Source organism: Phoenix dactylifera, chromosome 1 (genome assembly GCF_051530095.1).
Source record: "Phoenix dactylifera cultivar Ajwa chromosome 1, Ajwa_hap1_PhDact_Kaust_v1.1, whole genome shotgun sequence".
In the NCBI taxonomy this organism is placed as follows: Eukaryota; Viridiplantae; Streptophyta; class Magnoliopsida; order Arecales; family Arecaceae; genus Phoenix; species Phoenix dactylifera.
This window is the reverse complement of record NC_143190.1, coordinates 48031158-48053157: the sequence shown is the minus strand read 5'-3', so window position 1 is coordinate 48053157 and position 22000 is coordinate 48031158. Positions and strand designations below refer to the sequence as shown.

The following is a 22000-nucleotide window of genomic DNA, read 5'->3' as shown; positions in this document are numbered from 1 at the left end:
TAAAATAAAGGTAAATAGTTCCTGGGTTGTAGACTTGGAGGCTATGGTGCTTCATTTGTGCCCCTTTTGTTTTACTTGTTTTGACACTTTTAGGATCATTTCCAAGCAGACAAGGAATTGTTCATGTCCTTGTTGAATTTTATAAATGCTTATCCTATGCGGCAGAAATTCCATGCTGAGTTTGAACAAGTGGTATGTATGTCTTACCCTTTTGATTTTCTTTTGTCATGCTATTTGTCTGTTTATCTTCTTGTTCCCACTGTCAAGGCATATTATATATCTGAATATCCTTCTCTTGTTTGCAGATTTTTATGCTTCTTCGTAACCACACCTATTTGACTGAGGAGTTGCATTGTCTTCCGCAAGATAATTCAGAGCAAGCTTCTGTGCAGCACTCACCTTGTGGAAAATGCTCTCCTGAGAGCATAATCTCTGCATTCCCCTGGTAAAACTCACCAAGGCTAAGGTGCTATCAGATTTTTCATCCTATTTATTTTTCTGTTCAAATTGTTCTTATTTTTGTTTTTTTGTTTTTTTTTTGGCGTTTGTATTTGCTGTTGTCAGATAGAAAGAAATATGACTTCACCTGAAGTTTGGAATAGAAATGCTGTCCATCCTTGTGTAGCAAATAATCAAGAGCTGATGAAGATCGGTGAGAGCAAGGTACCCATTGGAAAGGAAAAAGAGAAGAAAGATTTCAAGAACATGATCAACAAGACCTGGATGGTAATTCAATTCATTTGTTTTATCGTACATTCCTTACGAAGTACTATCTGATAGGATTTATTTCTCCCTGTTGTTAGTTATAAAAAAATTTCATGTTTGGATATCAATGCAGCTTCATTTGTCTAAAAGTTAGTTTGATTAGCTGTCTTTATGCACTACAATTCTGTATATTGTGAATATGCTGAAAAGAACTAAGAAAACCCTGAAAGTTTACAAGGGTCCCCTTTTTTTATAAAAAAAATACTACTTTGCACCTTTCTGATTGTATGATCATTATTTAAGGTTTGTGGAACCAAAAATCTTGAGTTCCAAGACACTCTGTGATATGTTTTTCAGTAAGAAATTTGGAACTTACTGATCTGAAATTTAACAACAGTGTAGTCTTACCCGAAATTTCAGCAGACTTTTGAATGAGATGCAAAGAAGTGTGCTGATTGAAAGGTCCTTTGTTTCATTGGATTTCTTGGTCGGCCCACAATGGTTAACCATCCATCCAATGGAAGGGGCATGAGGAAGAAAAAGGAGCATGGAGATGGAAGAGGCATGGAAATTACAATATATTGCTGCTTGTATGTCAATAAATTAATCTTTTCACCCTGTCTATGGACACCAATTTGTCATCCCATTTGGTCCCCCTTTGTCCTTGATGTCCTTTTGATCGGCCAAGTAGTTAACCTACGGTACATATGCTTGGTTGCTCTTAATGACTTTAATTACTAATTTCCATCATGATACTGTCTGTGCATGTTCACCTTGCTAATTGTTGTCAATACAGCCCACTAATTTAATTGGTGGCAAGGTTTTGCATCATATTATATGTTGGCAACAGGCCTCGTACCAAATCATATGGTGCCAGGCCTTGTACCGGCATAGTAAGTAAACCATCATATCAACATATGGTAAAGATGCTAAATTGAAACATCAACCATATTATATGTTGGCACCGTACCAAATCATGCCCTGTATCATACTAATTCCCTATGACTATGGTACCATGCCATCCAATAGGGACTGGTATAGTCCGATATGTAAAAACTTGTTTGATGGTATAGTTTGTTAATATTCTTATGCACCTTATTTGATTTGATAAGGCCATCTATGCAGCTGAAATCTAGGCCATTGATGTGTCCTTGAAGGTCACCAACTCCACTTGCATCTCCATCTCATTAATCTTATATTATAGGACTCGAGATCGACCAATATTCCAATCGAATGATCACAGTTGAATTGTTGCTACATGCTAAACAATTTTCAATCGACGTGGCAGTTAGGACTTCTTTTTGGGTTAGTGAGGATACATCTAGGATAACTTGCACCGATATTTTGTCGCTTGTGCTGTTTTTTTGTGATGATACTAGCGGGTGCTTTGTTTACTTGGCTAAATTATAGGGCTTCACTAAAATTTTTAGACAACATAATTTCTTTCTAGAAGTCATCAGTTGCCCCTTAAATTTGATTATGCAAAGATTGTAGTTGACACACAACCCACAACCACATTTTGAAATTTCCATTTAGTTTTTCAAGGTCTGACACTAGTATTGTGCTTGCTATTGCTTCTTCACAGTTTTCCACTTCTTGGGCTTCTTCATAGCTTTGGTGTTGAACGCACGAAGAACATAAGCGGTTGAATCAGAGTACTAGTTGTTGGCTCTCATCCCAGCATAAACATGGTTGCCAAAGTTGATCGAAGAAGCAAGTTTTTAGTTAAAGCTCTTGCCAATGCATCTCAAGTATCTAGTATTGCCCTAGGCCTCTTATAGCTATCTTATCGAACAATTTCAATAAATGTATCATATTCTTTTGCTAACTTACTAGTGTTTCTAGTTTTGCTCTGTTATATCTCGTTCCTTCAATTTTTTGGACCTTGTGGCTACTCATGATTTTGTTGAGCATGATATACATTGTTGAGCCATTCTCTATCAGCTTAAACTTTTAGGATCAATTAGTCAATTAATATGGTATTAGAGTGCATGTTTGCTAGAGATAGGGATGACAAATGGCTTGTTTTGCATCAGTCAGATATGTGCCATATTGGCAATCTGTCATCCTGAACCGACCCGTTTCTTGAACGAGTCAAATATCAAAAACTGAACTCGATCTCTATTAAACAGGTAACCCGACTCAACTTGTATAACCTGTTTAATAAACAGGGCAGTCATGCTAAACGGATCAGGTCGTAACTATGTCAACCTGACCCAACTAACTGTTAAATGAACCAGAATAGGTTAAATGGGTCACAACTCAATATGAACCTAACCCAAATAATAAATAAGTCAAGGCGGGTAATTCTATTTGTCTCAAACTCGTTTATGCGAAACCTGAACTAGCATAACTCGGGTTTGTTGGGGATTGGGCTGGTCGGATTGGGTCATAAGTTGCTACGTTAGCTAGAGGTCATGAGTTCAAATCCTCTCTATGCAAACTATTTTGTTTAATTAACCTAGTTATCATATTGGTTTATTCTTGTCATTATTGTTGTTATCTTATTTGTTCCGGCTTTTTATTTAAGTGAGAGTATAAGTGAGAGTGGTTTAAGTCACTCTACCAGATGGATGTATAAGTGAGAGTGGTTCAATCTGGATCATTAATTGCAATGGTGACAGCACAGATGAAACGTCATGTTTACTAATATGCTCAGTCAATGGTTATTATGGTGTTTTGTTGTGATTACTAGGCCGCCAAATGGGCCAACCTGGACCAAAGTCAACAGCCCATCAGGAGGCCACTACCTATTTCCTCGAGGGGGGAGAAACTGATGTATGGTAGCTCAGTCGTCGAACCCTCCAGAACCCTGATAGCGCTATTCCTGACCCCACATCACTGTTCTCCTCCTTCCTCAGAGACAAGGCTCCCTGAACGAACTTAAGTGAGAGTATAAGTGAGAGTGGTTTAAGTCACTCTACCAGATGGATGTATAAGTGAGAGTGGTTCAATCTGGATCATTAATTGCAATGGTGACAGCACAGATGAAACGTCATGTTTACTAATATGCTCAGTCAATGGTTATTATGGTGTTTTGTTGTGATTACTAGGCCGCCAAATGGGCCAACCTGGACCAAAGTCAACAGCCCATCAGGAGGCCACTACCTATTTCCTCGAGGGGGGAGAAACTGATGTATGGTAGCTCAGTCGTCGAACCCTCCAGAACCCTGATAGCGCTATTCCTGACCCCACATCACTGTTCTCCTCCTTCCTCAGAGACAAGGCTCCCTGAACGAACGTCTGTGCCTTCGAAGAAGGTGTTCGCGGCTCCTTTCCGAAGCCAGGTAAGCCCCCCGACCACCTTGTTTTCCATTTTTCCTGCCTTCTCTCCTCCTGATTTACTCGAGATAACAGAGGAAGAAAGAAAGAAAGAAAGAAAGAAGAAGAAAAAAAAAGGGGAAGAGGGGACTCACCCATTCGCGTGTCTCCTCCGCGAGAAGAAAGCGAGGGCCGGCCACCACGGGCGCCGCTGGTCTCGGCCTAGCCTGGTGGGGACACCAATGAGCCAGCATCACTTTGGCTTGACTGCTAGTCCACATTTCTTGAGTCGTCCAGTTTTTTTTTTCTAGTTATTTATTTAAGTCAGTTCCATCAGTGCATGTCAGTCCAATCACCCAATTTGAGTCCAGTCCAAAATTTATGTGAATTCCAATTAAATTCAAACCAAGTCCAATTTATGTCAAGTCCAAAAGTCCAAGTCTACATATGAAGTTGATTCCCCAAAAAAATAAAAGGAACCGGTCATCTTCCCAACCGGTTCCTTCTCAAAACAACCATCAGCTCCCCTGTTTTTTTTTCCAAAGCAGCCAAGGCAATCTTCCCACACAACCGGTTCCAAAGAGGCTTCTTCCCAAGGAATTCTTCCCACAGGTGGCTCTTCCCAACATTCCAAAGTCAGCCACGTCTTCATTAAAATCCCATCACAAGATGTGCAACCAGCTTCTTCCCAAGGTATTCTTCCCACAGGTGGTTCTTCCCAACACTTCAAAGCATTGATTCCTCCCCACAGCCGGCTCTTCCCAGCCACTTCTTCTTTGAAATCCCAATCGAAGAAGCCAGCAGCCGTTTCCTCCTTTTCAAGGCGTCCGCCGGTTCTCCATCAGCAAGTTCTCCACTTCCTCAAAGTCTCCATCGTGGCTCACCTCCTCCCGAAGCAACAAACCAGCTGAAGGAAGTTTCCTGATCCTCTTCCTTTCCGATGCCATCCTGCGATCTCTTGGAAACTGCCCACAGGTCCACCTCTTCCCAAAGATTTCCAAGGTTCCAACACCAAAGAACTCCCAAGCAAGATGATTCCAAGGGTGCTCTTCCCCAAGGCGTTGCTTCCCCAGCAAACCGGTTCCTGGCCCAAGAAAAAAAGCCAAGCTCCATGGCCGGTTTCCACTCGACTACTCTTCCCCTTTCCGAGGCACTTCCAGCAAGTCACCCATCCCCATCGAGTTCTCCCATGCAACGCTGCCAACTGTGCTTTGAAAACCAAAGAGTAATCTAGGAATTGAATCCCGAATGAATGCTGTAAAAATCAAGAATGAGTCCTTGTAATGCCTATAAAAAGGGCTTGATATTATGAATGATGGACAGAAGCTGTTTGACAAATTGCCTGAGAGAGTTTGGTTTCCAAACCCAAGAACATACCTTCCTTCCTTCCCTAAAATCTTTCTCTTCTAAGTGAACGCGGCCTCCCCTGACTTCCGCAATTTCCCCCAACGCAGGCGGCGCTCATCATCCGGCTCCCCGTTCTCTCTTCCGGACTCCTTCCCGATCCGACGATTCGTCGTCCGGATTATTTATCCTTTAAATAGATTATTCTTTTTTTTCCCCTTACATCCTACCACCTCAATTAACCCAGGTCTTCTGTTTCAGATCCTGTCGGTTTCCGCCATCCATCTCGACGAAGGACGACCCATCAGCAAACCAGGACCCTGGACTTGCCTCCCTCTTCCAGGACCTTTCTCAAGCATCGTGTCCGTGTGATCCTTCCACCAAAATTCTGAGTAAGTCGTTATTGGGTTCAGTTTAAGTTCCCAAATTTTTATACTTAACACAGGAAATTAAAAGTAGATCAACGTGCCCTAATCACGTGTTGATTTTCTAATCAACACCGATCCTTCTTTTTAAAATTATTAAAGGAACTGATCAATCGTCGGTAGTTTCTTTCAGTCAATTCGATTTTAATATAATCATCTGATAACTGTTAGATTTGAGTTTGCTAATAGTTTATGAATTGGATTGTTGAAATCTAATATAAAAAAAAATTTAGATCGCATGCATTGATCCTGTTCCGCATCATAGCCCTTCCTCGGCGAGGGACCACTTTCTTGTGTTCGCGGGAAAGAGGAGGAGGCCGGGCCGCGGGCGCCGCAGGCACCGCCGGCGTTGGGCCGTTCCCCTTTCCGAGCTCCCTCTCTGTTGTGGGTTCTTCTCCCGAGCACTCCAGTTTGGGATCTTCCTCCCCTTGTGTTCACGGGAGAAGAGGGGTGTTGCCCAGATAGACAACCCAAGAGGGGGGGAGTGAATTGGGTTTTAAAATAATTTTGCAATTAAAACATTTGTGGATGACTAATTAATACTGTTGCAAGATGATTAATTAGTTGCTATGTGCTGTGAGTGAAATGAGAGTAAGAGAGAGAGACACAAGCAATCACAAACACAATGTTTTTATAGTGGTTCGGAGCTAACCCTTGCTCCTACGTCCACTCCCCAAGTCTCACTTGGGAATTCACTATAACCCCTCGGATTACAGCCGGTTGTTTTCCAAGCTCATAACCAAACTTGTTGTTTTACGAGGTCACAACGAACTCGGTCGGTTTTCCCAGGCTCACCGACTAGAACCACCCCGATTGTTTTTCCGGGATCACAATCGAACCCTTACACCGTTGGTTTCAACCTAGGCTCACCAACAAACCTATATACCCTTGATTCAATCCCCTGATTGAATCAAGTAAGGACAAGATGGAAAGAACAAAGACAAATAGAAAAAACAGAGCTTCTAAAAAGCAGATATACAGCGATATTAATAAGAGTAAAGTTAAGAGCCCTCAAACACGTTTGAGTTGGAGAAGAGAAGGGCTTCTTGAACTTTGGGTCTCCTCTTGAAAATCTTGAAGACTTGAAGGCAGGAGGAGACTTCTTTTAATGCTGGGAAGAGTCGGTTGAATGGAGTTAATGGCCCTCTTCCTTCTTTTCCGTTGAAATCAGTTTGCGGAGAAAGGATGCTTGATTTCTTTGAGTGGAATGGTATATTTCTTACCTTGCTACAGTCCTCTGTGGCTATTTAAGCCATCCCCCACGGAAACTAGCCGTTAGACACATTTTTCTGCCCGTTCTGCACACTCTGCACATCCTGACAATGTGTCCGTTGGGGTCGGAGTCGACTCGCGCGATCTGGAGTCGACTCGGCTGTAACAGGAGTCGACTCATGCTTTTCTGGAGTCGGCTCGGCAACTGTTCCGAATTTGAATTAAAGTGACCTCCTCGACTGGGAGTCGACTCGACTTAACCCGGAGTCGACTCGCCAAAAACTGGAGCTGACTTGGCATTCTTGGAGTCGGCTCATCCCATGGAATTCATGGAGCTATTTTTCAACTTGGCCCACTCGAGTCGACTCGACAGTCCTGGGAGTCGACTCGGCGCTCAGAGCCCGAACTCCCTATCTTCTGTCTTTTGGCTCGTCCAGTCTTGGAGTCGACTCGAACTGTTCCGGAGTCGACTCGGCTCTCAGTTTCCGAAACTCAGTCTTCTGCCTTTTTGGTGTAGCGCTGCCTTAGAGTCGACTCGAGCTGTCTTGGAGTCGACTCGGCTCTCAGAGACAACAATTTGGTCTACTGTCTTTTTGGGGTCGCGTTGTCTCGGAGTCGACTCGCGCATTGCGGGAGTCGACTCGGATCTCAGTGTCCGAAAACTGCTCTCTGACTTTTGCCTTGAATACAACTGAGAGTCGACTCTCGCTTTCTTTGGAGTCGACCTGCCAACCATCGGAGTCGACTCGCGTTCCTCAGGAGTCGACTCGGCTCTCAGGGTCGAAACTTGCTCTCTGACTTTTTGTCTGTAACTCCCTGGAGTCGACTCAAACTACTCCGGAGTCGACTCGGTAAGCATTGGAGTCGACTCGCGCACTTCAGGAGTCGACTCGCTGACAGGTTATAAATTGTGTCTTTCTGTTCATCTGTCTGTTCACAGTCGGAGTCGACTCGTAATGTTCCGGAGTCGACTCGAGCCCGTGCCAGTGCTTCTGATACGCTTGGAGTCGACTCGTAATATCCCGGAGTCGACTCGAGTCTCAGACTTTGGTTCAAACTGACTTCTTAACTTATCCAAAATATCTTGAACCAAATCTAGAAACACTTAGACAAGATTTTCACTGAAACACTTGATTGAATTCATTAGTAAACAAAAGATATACTCAAATGCTTTGAGCTCATCAAAATCAAATAGGGTTATAATCAATCACTCCACAATCTCCCCCTTTTTGATGATGACAAAACATTGAGTATATGTAAAGTGAATTGCTCAATAAACAAGGAAATAAAATCTATAAATGAATTCAAGTGTCTGGTTTTTTAATTTATCCAAACTTGAAAGGTGTAAAATAATAAATTTTGGAGTTAAAGCTCCCCCTTTCATTTGGAATTATATAAGCCTTCATGTCATGCACTCAATTGTTTGGCTTATATAGATATAATGATCTTGCTTTCTTAGAAAAAAATTCAGATTCTCCCCCTCAACACATGCATTCAACTTAGTTTTGATTCTCAGAATTTAACCTTAAATTTTTGGTTTTTAGAGGAAAAATCTGTCAATTTGTTCTTAAGTATGATTCAACTAATCTCCGAATATCCCTTGAATAGATTCTGGAGATTACTCCATTAGGAGCCCCAACAGAGAGATAATGAGCCTCGAGGTATCGAATCCACTAAGAACAAATTCTTGTGTGTTATTAAAATTTTCTTTTTATGATTTTCATTGATTCCTTTTACATATCTATTAAATATATTTCTTCTCCTTTTTGTCATTGCATCAAAAAGGAGGTAAGCAGAACACACAAGCAAGTAGAGATAAATGTGCACAATATTGAAGAAAATTGTCTACTCATTGTATTGATGTATATGTAGTTGTGAATACAATAAGTAAAGCTGTAAATACAAGTCAAAATACAAAAAAAGCTAAGGCTTCCTCGAGGAGGATGCGGCTCCCCGGGGCATTCGTTCCGCGAGTAGGGTGACCGCATTGGTGACGTGCTCTAACTGTCTGATAATGGCCGAGGTGGCCCTGCTGTGTGTCGTGTCGAGCTCGGTCACAGTCTGCTGAAGTGTGTCCAGCTTGGCGATGAGCACATTCGCCAAGCGCTCGGCCCCCTGAGTAGTGGTGCCCATGTCATGTCGGATGTCATCGCGCATCTTCCGAGTGGTGCTCGTGACATCGCTCATGCTAGAGAACTGGGCTTGTATCAGGCTCCTGACATTGTAGATTTCTTCAAGCACATGGGCCGTCATCTCGGTCACGGCTGACAGGAAAGGAACCAATGCAGAAGAGGGTGCAGGGGAGGGAGCAGTCGCTGGACCTCGGAGCTCCCTCAGCAGGTCGTCCCGAAGATCCCTCACTATCTCCTGCCGCAACTCCCGGAGCTGCTCAGGAGAAATGCGAACCTCCATGGGCTGAGTAGGTGGAGCTGAGGAGGAGGGTCCGGCTGAAGTGGTGGGAGCTGAGGTGGAGGGAAAGGTAGGGAAGTCAGAATCAGGGTCAGGACTAGGGGAGTGTCTGGAAGTATGTGTGGAGGTAGATGATTTCCTAACCCAGGTTTCCTCTACCTTACGAAACCCCATCCTGTGTAGGGTTCCCGGACGCATGCGATCTGTCCATCGCAATGCGCGAGAGGGTTCCCCCTCAGGAATAGGAATTTCGGCCTCCCTAAAGATAAGTGTGTATAGCATGCCATAGGGGAGGGTGAGCCTAGGTCTATCTAGTGGCTCACATAGATATCTATAAATGAGTTTCGGAAAGTTGATTGGGGTGTCCTGGAGGATGTAGAACATAAGGGCTAGGTCCCTCTCAGAAACAAAATCGAAGCGGCCAGTCTTCGGAAAGAGGGTCCTAGAGATGATGCTAAGGAGGAGCCGCATCTCAACAGAAAGTGAGCTAGCGGACACCTCATCTAAGGGGGACTGGGGTGGATATCCTAGAATGGCCGTAAGGGCCTCAGTCCTATCCTCGGGGTGTGTGGGAGCTACCCCTACTTGTGGAAGGTGGAGGATTTGGGCTATGAAATCCTCGGAAATAAACAATGGGACACCGGCTACAGTTCCCTCTATTCCCCCATTGCCCCTATGGACAGTACCATAAAACTCTCTAACTAGGCCAGGGTATGTGGGGAGATCTAAGGAACAAAAATACTCTAAACCCTGGGCCCGCAATCTCTCTCCTATGGTAAAGCCCTCCCGGGAGAGATAGTCAAAATCGACGTATCTCCCGGTGGAGACCGCCTTCCCGGCGCACGGCCTCGAGGGAACCTCCCTCGGCGGGGAACGAACCGGAGGTTGTGGCCTCACGGGATCGTTCCGAGCCTTGGAACGTCTCTCGGCACCGGTCGCGGGTTGGGGTCTCTTCCGGCTTGGGACAACGACTTTACGAGGCATGGTCGACCTAAAATGGGGTAAAACGCTAATGGATGGAGGAAGGTCGACGGAAAAAAAAAAAAAAACTAAGGGCGGCCGGAGACGACGTAGGAGACGACTCTAGGGTTTGTGAATAGTGGCGGCGGTGAATAGAAGTGTTGAGTAAACGCTTGAATTAGGGTTAAAAAAATCGGATCCCGACTGCGAGTCGACTCCTGTAAGTCTTGAGTCGACTCGACCTCGAGTCGACTCCAAAATATGCGCGAGTCGACTCTCCTTATGCGCTTATTGACCTCGAGTCGACTCCCGACTGTATGCGAGTCGACTCCCCCTCTGCTGCCATCGATCTCGAGTCGACTCCCGTAAATATGCGAGTCGACTCCCTCTTACGAGCCGACTCTGAAACTTACTCGAGTCGTCTCGAACTCTGGCACGCACCTAAAAATCATGCTATGTTCGTGCCGAATGAGGGAAAATCACTAAGTTATGGTCTGATTTGATGATCATTGAAAAGAAACTCTATATTAACCACAATCTAATCATCAAAATCAATGAATTAGAAGAGAATATCACTAGGATGGATCAATCACTCCTAATCCTCTTCTAAGTACACTAAATCTCTCTTCACTCAAGGATTTTGTGAAGATATCAGCTAATTGATCATTAGTGCAAACAAATTGAAGTGTCACATCACCATTCATTACATGATCTCTTATGAAGTGATGTCTTATCTCAATATGTTTAGTTCTTGAATGCTGAACTGGATTTTTAGTTAGATTAATGGCACTAGTATTATCACAATTAATGAGAATTTTATCCTGTTTAATGCCGTAATCTTCCAATTGTTGTTTGATCCACATGATTTGAGCACAACAACTCCCGGCTGCAACATATTCAGCTTCAGCAGTAGATAATGCAACCGAATTTTGTTTCTTGCTAAACCATGAGATTAAGTTTTTTCCTAGAAATTGACATGACCCGCTGGTGCTTTTTCTATCAAGTTTACATCCAGCAAAGTCTGAATCTGTGTATCCTATTAAGTTCAGGCTAGATTCTTTAGAATACCATAACCCTATATTCTTTGTTCCTATTAGGTATTTAAAGATTCTCTTGACTGCAATTAGATGAGATTCCTTAGGATTAGACTGATATCTAGCACACATGCAAACACTAAACATGATATCAGGTCTACTTGCAGTAAGATACAATAAAGATCCTATCATCCCTCTATATAACTTCTGATCTACAGATTTACCTGATTCATCTTGGTCTAATTTGCATGATGAGCTCATGGGGGTGCTGATTGACTTGTTTCCCTCCATATCAAACTTCTTAAGCATCTCCTTGATGTATTTGGCTTGATTGATGAAGATGCCTTCTTCAGATTGTTTGATTTGAAGCCCGAGGAAATAGTTCAGCTCTCCCATCATGCTCATCTCAAATTCACTCTGCATCAAGTCAGCAAATTCTTCGCAGAGGCGATTGTTAGTAGCACCGAAAATAATATCATCAACATAAATCTGCACTAACAACATATCTTTGTTTTTCTTCTTTAAAAACAATGTTGTATCTACATTTCCCCTAGAAAACTCATGTTCTAATAGGAATTTGCTAAGCCTCTTATACCATGCTCTAGGTGCTTGTTTCAAACCATAAAGTGCTTTGTTAAGTTTATACACGTGATTAGGGTATTGATGATTCTCAAACCCAGGAGGTTGTTCTACATACACCTCCTCATTAATATACCCATTTAGAAATGCACTTTTTACATCCATTTGAAATAACTTGAAATCCTTAGAACATGCAAATGCTAATAATAATCTAATTGCCTCGAGTCTAGCTACAGGAGCAAAGGTTTCATCAAAATCTATACCTTCTTCTTGATTATACCCCTTTGCTACTAGTCTAGCCTTATTCCTTATTACAATTCCATTTTCATCAAGTTTGTTTTTATATATCCATTTGGTACCTATGATTGAATATTCAGGAGGTCTTTCAACTAGATTCCATACCTTGTTTCTAGTAAATTGGTTTAATTCTTCTTGCATTGCATTTATCCAATTTACATCTTTTTCAGTTTCTTCTATGTGTTTGGGCTCAAAATGTGAAACGAAAGCTAGATGATTGTTTAAGTTCCTAAGAGATGCTCTAGTCCTAACAGGTTGAGATGGATCATCTAGAATTAATTCCTTAGGATGCCCGTGAGCAAACCTCCAAGCCTTAGTTAGCCCATGATCCATAATAGCCTCTTGGCTTGATGATGCATTTCCAATTAATTTTTGATTATCATCTTGTAATGTCATCTCATCTATCTTTTCTTCAAGAATTTTAGCATCATCATCAAGATTAACTCTCTTACTAGAAGAGATATCACTAGAATCATCAAAAACGACATGTATGGATTCTTCTATAACTAGGGTTCTTTTATTAAAGACTCTATAGGCTTTACTAGTTGTAGAGTACCCCAAGAATATACCCTCATCCGATTTAGAGTCAAATTTTTCTAGATTATCTTTTCCATTATTATGAACAAAACACCTACATCCAAAGATATGAAAATAGTTCACTTTTGGTTTTCTGTTTTTCCAAAGTTCATAAGGTGTTTTCTTTATAATGGGTCTTAATAAAACTCTATTTAATATATGACATGAGGTATTTATGGCTTCTCCCCAAAAGTACTTAGGGAGATTACTTTCACATAACATGGTTCTAGCCATTTCCTCTAGAGTTCTATTTTTTCTTTCCACAACTCCATTTTGTTGTGGTGTCCTAGGTGCAGAAAAATTATGAGTTATCCCCTTTTTACTACAAAACTCATCAAATAAATGATTTTCAAATTCGGTTCCATGGTCACTTCTAATAGCTATGACTGAAGTGTCTCTAGCATTTGTTACTTCTTTATGAAATTTCTTGAAAATTGAAAATGCTTGATCCTTATGACCTAAGAACATGACCCAAGTGTATCTAGATAATCATCTACGATAACTAGACCATATTTATTTCCACCTAGACTTGTGGTTCTAGTTGGTCCGAATAGGTCCATGTGTAGTAGTTCTAGAGGTCTAGAGGTAGAGACACAATTTATAGATTTAAAGGAGTTCCTTGATTGTTTGCCAAATTGACATACTTCACATATTTTATTCTTTTCAAACTTTAGTTTTGGCAAACCTATCACGGAATCTCTTTTAACTAGTTTTGATATGGTGTCCATGCTTGCATGACCTAACTTACGGTGCCATAACCAACTAGCATCATTTTCCTTAGTTTCATTAACAACTAAACATGGGTTATGTTTGGCAAGATCCTCAAGGTCTACAACATACACATTTCCACGTCTTATTCCTTTAAAAACTAAACTATTGTCATTTGGGTTTGTTATGATGCATAGTGATGGTTTAAACATAACATCATAACCTCTATCATACAATTGACTAATGCTTAGTAGATTATGCTTAAGACCATCAACATATCGAACATTATCAATAAAAGTTGAAGGGGTAATTTGTACTTTACCTATACCAATGATGTGACCTTGGTTATTGTCTCCAAAAGTCACAGCACCTCCCTTCTTAGCTTCAAGGGTGAACAATTGATCCTTGTCACTCGTCATGTGTCTTGAGCAGCCACTGTCCAAGTACCAACAATTTTTGTCGACTTTGGCTGCAAGACACTCCTACACAAGCAAATCATATAGTTTTAGGTACCCAAGTTTTCTTGGGTCCTTCATGGTTAGTAGTGTTGGTTCCTTTTGGAACCCAAACTCTTTTAATTTTTCTTTTAGTTTTTCCTTTCCTATAATCACATACATTTGCTTTATGTCCTAAAGTTCCACAACAAAAACAGGTTATTTTCTTAGTTTTACTTTCCCCTGCTTTAACAAAGAAGTTACTAAGGAGTTTTTGCTTATTTTTAGGTTTATACCCTAAACCCGCTCTATTGAATACAGCTCGTTGACTATTAAGTATCATCTCTAATTTTTCTGAGCTATATGTAAATTTTTTCTACAATGGGCTTGTATTTTTCAAGTTCTAGTGTCAATTTTTGTTTTTCTGTTTTTAGATCATTTAGTTCTTTTGTGAGACTCTCATTTATATGTTTATTGTTTTTGGGTTCTAATGTTTCTTTGTTCAGCCTTTCATTTTCTTTAGTTAAGGTATTATTCTTTTGTATCAAGATTTGGTTGCTTGTTTTAAGTTCTGCATTTTCTTTGATAAGAACATCTTTATCCTTAACTAATGAATCATACTTACGGAGATGAGTTTGGTTAGTTACTTTTAGTTCTTTGTTTTTAACGTTTATTGTTTTGTATTCATCCATTAATTCATTGAAAGCATCATATAATTCATCGAAAGTAAAATCTAAATGTGGTGCGGATGTTACCTCATTGTCGTTGGCCATAAAACACAGATTTGCCTTTTCTTCTTGTTCTTCATCCGATGATGATGATGAGGTGTCGGAGTCCGATAGGGTGGAGACGAGGACTTTCTTCTTCTTGTACTTGCTCCCCTTTTTCAGCAAGGGACACTCAGCTCTGAAGTGCCCCGGCTTCTTGCACTCATAACAACCGATCCCCTCATTTTTCCTTTCCTTACCTTTATCCTTGTGATAGGAATTTGAGGGGCCTCTCCTTTGATGTGAGGATTTCTTCCGGTTGATGAATCTTCTGAACTTACGCACGAGAAGAGCCTCATCATCATCTCCCTCATGATCTTCTTCTTCACTGCTGCTACTGCAAGACAAGTCTTTGTTAGATGATGTAGATTTGAGAGCTATTACCTTTTTCTTATGGGAGGACTCTTCTTCGTTGTGTTGCTTCATTGTTAGCTCGTGCGTCATTAGGGATCCAAGAAGCTCCTCAAGTGGTAGCTTGTTCAAGTCCTTGGCTTCTTGGATTGCCGTCACTTTGGCTTTCCATGACCTTGGTAGACAGCGAAGAATCTTCCTGACAAGATCACTGTTAGTATAGTTTTTGCCAAGGCTTTTTAGGCCATTGACAATGTCAGTAAATCTAGTGAACATGCAAGTGATTGTTTCATTAGAATCCATCTTAAATAGTTCATACTTATGAACCAATATATTTATTTTGGATTCTTTGACTTGATTCGTGCCCTCATGGGTCACTTCGAGTCTCTCCCAAATCTCTTTTGCAGAATTGCAAGTAAAGACCCTATTAAATTCATTCCTATCTAATGCACAGTAAAGCACATTCATTGCTTTGGCATTGAGTTGTGTCTTTCTCATGTCATGGTCATCCCAATCCTTTTCAAGTTTGGATACAGTGACACCCTCTACATAGATGGATGGGATGTATGGTCCATTTAATATAATGGTCCACATCTCATAGTCTTGGGCTTGGATAAATATTTTCATCCTAGCCTTCCAATATGAGTAGTCGGATCCATTAAAGAATGGGGGTCTTTGGGTGGACTGACCCTCAATGTGGGAAGATCCAAATGGGGTTGTCATTTTGATCTTTTACTCTTAGGGTAGAAGAGTTTAGGCTCTGATACCACTTGTTGCCCAGATAGACAACCCAAGAGGGGGGGGTGAATTGGGTTTTAAAATAATTTTGCAATTAAAACATTTGTGGATGACTAATTAATACTGTTGCAAGATGATTAATTAGTTGCTATGTGCTGTGAGTGAAATGAGAGTAAGAGAGAGAGACACAAGCAATCACAAACACAATGTTTTTATAGTGGTTCGGAGCTAACCCTTGCTCCTACGTCCACTCCCCAAGTCTCACTTGGGAATTCACTATAACCCCTCGGATTACAGCCGGTTGTTTTCCAAGCTCACAACCAAACTTGTTGTTTTACGAGGTCACAACGAACTCGGTCGGTTTTCCCAGACTCACCGACTAGAACCACCCCGATTGTTTTCCCGGGATCACAATCGAACCCTTACACCATTGGTTTCAACCTAGGCTCACCAACAAACCTATATACCCTTGATTCAATCCCCTGATTGAATCAAGTAAGGACAAGATGGAAAGAACAAAGACAAATAGAAAAAATAGAGCTTCTAAAAAGCAGATATACAGCGATATTAATAAGAGTAAAGTTAAGAGCCCTCAAACACGTTTGAGTTGGAGAAGAAAAGGGCTTCTTGAACTTTGGGTCTCCTCTTGAAAATCTTGAAGACTTGAAGGCAGGAGGAGACTTCTTTTAATGCTGGGAAGAGTCGGTTGAATGGAGTTAATGGCCCTCTTCCTTCTTTTCCGTTGAAATCAGTTTGCGGAGAAAGGATGCTTGATTTCTTTGAGTAGAATGGTATATTTCTTACCTTGCTACAGTCCTCTGTGGCTATTTAAGCCATCCCCCACGGAAACTAGCCGTTAGACACATTTTTCTGCCCGTTCTGCACACTCTGCACATCCTGACAATGTGTCCGTTGGGGTCGGAGTCGACTCGCGCGATCTGGAGTCGACTCGGCTGTAACAGGAGTCGACTCATGCTTTTCTGGAGTCGGCTCGGCAACTGTTCCGAATTTGAATTAAAGTGACCTCCTCGACTGGGAGTCGACTCGACTTAACCCGGAGTCGACTCGCCAAAAACTGGAGCTGACTTGGCATTCTTGGAGTCGGCTCATCCCATGGAATTCATGGAGCTATTTTTCAACTTGGCCCACTCGAGTCGACTCGACAGTCTTGGGAGTCGACTCGGCGCTTAGAGCCCGAACTCCCTATCTTCTGTCTTTTGGCTCGTCCAGTCTTGGAGTCGACTCGAACTGTTCCGGAGTCGACTCGGCTCTCAGTTTCCGAAACTCAGTCTTCTGCCTTTTTGGTGTAGCGCTGCCTTGGAGTCGACTCGAGCTGTCTTGGAGTCGACTCGGCTCTCAGAGACAACAATTTGGTCTACTGTCTTTTTGGGATCGCGTTGTCTCGGAGTCGACTCGCGCATTGCGGGAGTCGACTCGGATCTCAGTGTCCGAAAACTGCTCTCTGACTTTTGCCTTGAATACAACTGAGAGTCGACTCTCGCTTTCTTTGGAGTCGACCTGCCAACCATCGGAGTCGACTCGCGTTCCTCAGGAGTCGACTCGGCTCTCAGGGTCGAAACTTGCTCTCTGACTTTTTGTCTGTAACTCCCTGGAGTCGACTCAAACTACTCCGAAGTCGACTCGGTAAGCATTGGAGTCGACTCGCGCACTTCAGGAGTCGACTCGCTGACAGGTTATAAATTGTGTCTTTCTGTTCATCTGTCTGTTCTCAGTCGGAGTCGACTCGTAATGTTCCGGAGTCGACTCGAGCCCGTGCCAGTGCTTCTGATACGCTTGGAGTCGACTCGTAATATCCCGGAGTCGACTCGAGTCTCAGACTTTGGTTCAAACTGACTTCTTAACTTATCCAAAATATCTTGAACCAAATCTAGAAACACTTAGACAAGATTTTCACTGAAACACTTGATTGAATTCATTAGTAAACAAAAGATATACTCAAATACTTTGAGCTCATCAAAATCAAATAGGGTTATAATCAATCACTCCACAAGGGGGAAGGTGAGAGGAAGAAGAGAAGAAAGAAAAATGAGAGGAGAGAAAGCTTCGGGAAAGAAAAGAAAAAAGAAAGAAAAAGAAAAGAGAAAGGAAAGAGAAAGAGAAGAAAAAGAAAAGGAGAAGAAAAGAAAACGAAGAAAAAGAAAACAAGAAAAAAAGAAAAAGAAAAAAAAGAAACAAGAAAAAAAAAAAGAGAAAGCCCATCGTGGGCCAAGCTTGAGCTTTATTCATTGCAGGCCTAACTTGGGCCCAGTTCAGCCATGTTGGGCTCAGTTGGGGCCGTACCCTTTGTAGGCCCAACTTGGGCCCAGTCCAACCTTGCTGGGCCGTACCCATTGTGGGCCCAACTTGGGCTTAGTTCGGCCGTGTGGGACCCTGTTGAGCCATGTCCAATAGTATTAGGTTTTGCTTAGCTCTGAGATTAATAAAAAAATTAATTATATTCTAATGATATTTAAATAGATGCACCTGACCTGTTTGTCTGAAGTAGGAGTTAAGCAAAAAGAGGTAAGTAACTTAATACTTCAAAGTGTATTTTCCAAAGTACTTGATAAAATAATTATTAGTGATTAAATTTTGAGATATATTTTGTACTTAGTAAAATGGGTCATGCATGTTAAATATCATTTGAAATTTATGTTATATGTTATAAAATCTGAAAAATGTGACTGGGCAAATGATGAAAAATCTATTTTGTATACATGTATGTATTCTCAACATAGCTATGATCTAGCACTACCAATGGAGATTATTCGTTGGCCCTATCGACTTTTATCTATAAGAAACTAGTTTTGACACTGCGCCACCGGTGATTGGAATAGTAGATTTGGACACTGATGTCACCGGTGTTTCATAACAGTGGATTTGGACACCGTTGCCACCGGTAGTTAATAATAGTGGATTTGGCACTTTGTGCATTCCATGCCACTGGGTTATGTGGCCTTAAGCCGATTTGTGTTGAGATTTTAGTATCAGAGTTTCTATGAAAATGCTTAATAAATTTGAAAAAAATATATGCTTATCTGTGATTTAATTTTCAGTCATTATTTTGTGTTTTAATTAATTATCTGATATGCTTTGACCCCACTCTGGGGTATTATGTTGCTTACTAGGCTAGTGTAGCTCATTATCCTATTTTGTCTGTTTTTTCAGATCCAGAGATTTGATTGCACGGGACTGCGGAGTCCGTTAGATTTTGCTCAAATTAGAATTTTGGTTAAACTAGATAAAATATTTGAATTATGTTGACATATGCTATTTTGGAACTTTGTAAGATTATTTTTGAATATATATAAATGTTTAAGCATCTATAATAGCTTTAATATGATCAGCTGCCTTGCACGCCTGTACGGTCCGCCATGCGGGCATGCGGCATCCGTCGAGCTTCGGGCTCGGGGCGCGACAGATTTGGTGGTATGAGAGCCTAGATTTTAGAATTCCTAGAATTCGTCGGAAAGGTTGAGAAATGGGTAGGATTTAGACAAGGGGATAATATTAATTGCTTTTTGCTAATAACCTTTTGATTAAACTGTTTGGATGATCTTATGATATTTGCCTATTTTCACTAAATCAGAATGTCGCCATGCCCGTAGTCTGAGATGGATGGTTGGGGGATCTCGAGGTAGAGTCCCTACTAACCAAGCGGCCGAGGCATTGCAAAGCCCGAGGTCCCAGAATGAGGCCTTTGAAATTCACCAAGAAGGTGGGGTTGGTCAATTAATCATCAATCAGCCAACCCTGGGTCAGTCGACATTGACACCAGGAAATGTTGTTGGAAACTAGACCCAGGTGCTCAAGCTGATCGAAGAGGTCGTTGGGCTAGTACGTGAATAGAAGCAGCAACCTCAGCAATCAGTCCAGCAGAATATTGGTTCTTCTAAGCAAAGGACTATTATGGAATTCAAGAAAATGGCTCCTTCGACCTTTAAGGGCACCACTAGTCCTCAAGAGGCCGAAGGCTGGATAGATGAAAGGGAGAAAGCCTTCAGGGCAATGGAGTGCACTGATGAAGAGAAGGTCAGATTTGGTATCTATATGCTTCAGGACCACGCTCATCATTGGTGGAAGTCTGTGGAGCACACATTGGCACACAAGCATGAGCCAATTACATGGCAAAAGTTTCGCACAACCTTCTACTTCAAATATTTTCTTTCTAGTTGCCCGAGGGAGCTAGAGAGAGAATTCCTCAATCTGTCTCTAAGAACTATGACCGTGGATGAGTATGAGGCAGAGTTTGATAGGCTGCCTCGGTTCACTCCCACCCTCATCATGGATGCAGAATCCAGGATGAGGAGATTTGAAGAAGGGCTGAAGCCTCACTTGCGTTGGAGTTTGGCTGCAGTGCACTCAACAAGCTATGATGATCTGGTTGATAGGGCTAAGAACATGAAGATTATCTGGAAAGAAACTTAGGATACTAGAGATGGAAAATAAAAGAAGAGGAGCAGAGATTATGATACTCGCAGTGGATATAATTCAAGCAGGATTGCACAATCTCGTAATAGATCTTGGCATTCAAGGAAGCATGGATCTTATGAGAGAACTACTCATCATCAGCAAGACTAGTCTAAATGTGATGCATGTGGTAGTATGCATAAGACTGAACTCTGTAGACGGTTATTCGGCGCTTGTTTCAGATGTGCCCAACGGGGCCATAAGATAGCTTTGATATGATCAGCTGCCTTGCACGCCTGTACGGTCCGTCGTGCGGGCATGCGGCGTCTATCGCGCTTCGGGCTCGGGGCGTGACATTTATGATGCAGAAGAGCAAAGGTTTTAAATATATTCTTGCATAAGGTCTCACCGTAGTGACCATCTAATTAATTAAAGAAAGATATAATGAGGACCGTTAGATTGGAGGTCATATGATGGGCCTATTTAGGTTTATGCAGTGGATCAATTATTTGTCGATTTAAATAAGTTGGTTTATGATAGAAAAGGATATACATGGGTTTTTTGATCTCTCTCCCTCGCAATCTCTTCCTCTCTCCACCGCTCTCTCACTCATCTCCATGCTCTTTCTTCTTCATCATGCCCTCCCATTGGATGGATGGTTAACCATTGTGGGCTGACTAAGAAATACAATGAAACAAAGGACCTTTCAATCAGCACACTTCTTTGCATCTCGTTTAAAAGTCTGCTGAAATTTCAGGTAAGACTACCTTGTTGTTAAATTTCAGGTCAGTAAGTTCCAAATCTTTTACTGAAAAACATATCACAGAGTGTCTTGGAACTCAAAATTTTTGGTTCCACAAAACTTAACTAAGGATCGTACAATCAGAAAGGTGAAAAGTAGTATTTTTTTATAAAAAAAGGGAACCCTTGTAAACTTTCAGGGTTTTCGTAGTTCTTAGCATATTCACAATATATTAGATTCTCAGATATCTAAGAGAATTGTAGTGCATAAAGACAGCTAATCAAACTAACTATAAGACAAATGAAGCTGCATTGATATCCAAACTTGAAATTTTTTTATAACTAATAGGTGTGAGAAATAAAACCTATCAGATAGTACTTCATAAGGAATGTACGATAAAACAAATGAATCGAATTACCTTCCAGGTCTTGTTGATCATGTTCTTGACATCTTTCTTCTCTTTTTCCTTTCCAATAGATACCTTGCTCTCACCGATCTTCATCAGCCCTTGATTATCTCCTACACACGGATGGGCAGCATTTCTATTCCAAGCTTCAGGTGAAGTCATATTTCTTTCTATCTGACAACAGCAAATACAAACACAAAAATAAAAATAAAAATAAAATAAGAACAACTTGAGCAAAAAATAAATAGGATGAAAAACCTGGATGAGCATCTTAGCCTTGGTGATTTTTAACAGGGAAATGCAGAGGTTACCCTCTCAGGAGAGCATTTTCCACAAGGTGCGTGCTACACAAAAGCTTGCTCTAAATTATCTTGCAGAAGATAATGTAACTCCTCAGTCAAATAGGTGTGGTTACCAAGGTCTGCCGAACCGATCAGAACCTGTACCATACTGGTGCCGGCCGGCACCAATACGATACAGCCATAAAATTCGGTTCCGACCCCAAAGCGAAGGGTTCCTTGCACGTACCGGTGCGAATCGCATCGGTTCGCACCAGTACTCGCGGGGAAGAAGAAGAGGAAGAAGAGGAAAGAAGGGAGAAAGAGGAAGAAAGAAGAGGAAGAAGAGAAAGAGGAGAGAAGA

The 22000-nt window shown here is 41.6% G+C and overlaps 1 protein-coding gene and 1 long non-coding RNA gene across 7 annotated transcripts in view; one reads left to right on the top strand and one right to left on the bottom strand.

The window, feature by feature from the left end:
- LOC103697463 (Zim17-type zinc finger protein) overlaps positions 1 to 22000 on the bottom strand; it is a 36433-nt gene that overhangs the window by 9009 nt on the left and 5424 nt on the right. For 4 of the 6 annotated variants that reach the window (XM_089924763.1, XM_089924766.1, XM_089924767.1 and 1 more), the window contains one exon: positions 21371 to 21532. The exons of the other annotated variants lie outside the window; for them this stretch is intronic. In XM_089924763.1, the coding sequence (XP_089780889.1) occupies positions 21371 to 21532 (162 nt within the window). The remainder of the gene's footprint in view (positions 1 to 21370; positions 21533 to 22000) is intronic. 6 annotated transcript variants of the gene reach the window in all.
- LOC148715351 (uncharacterized) lies at positions 1687 to 19129 on the top strand. Its single transcript, XR_016396154.1, has 2 exons — positions 1687 to 5702; positions 18969 to 19129. It is a non-coding gene; the product is annotated as an uncharacterized LOC148715351 (long non-coding RNA).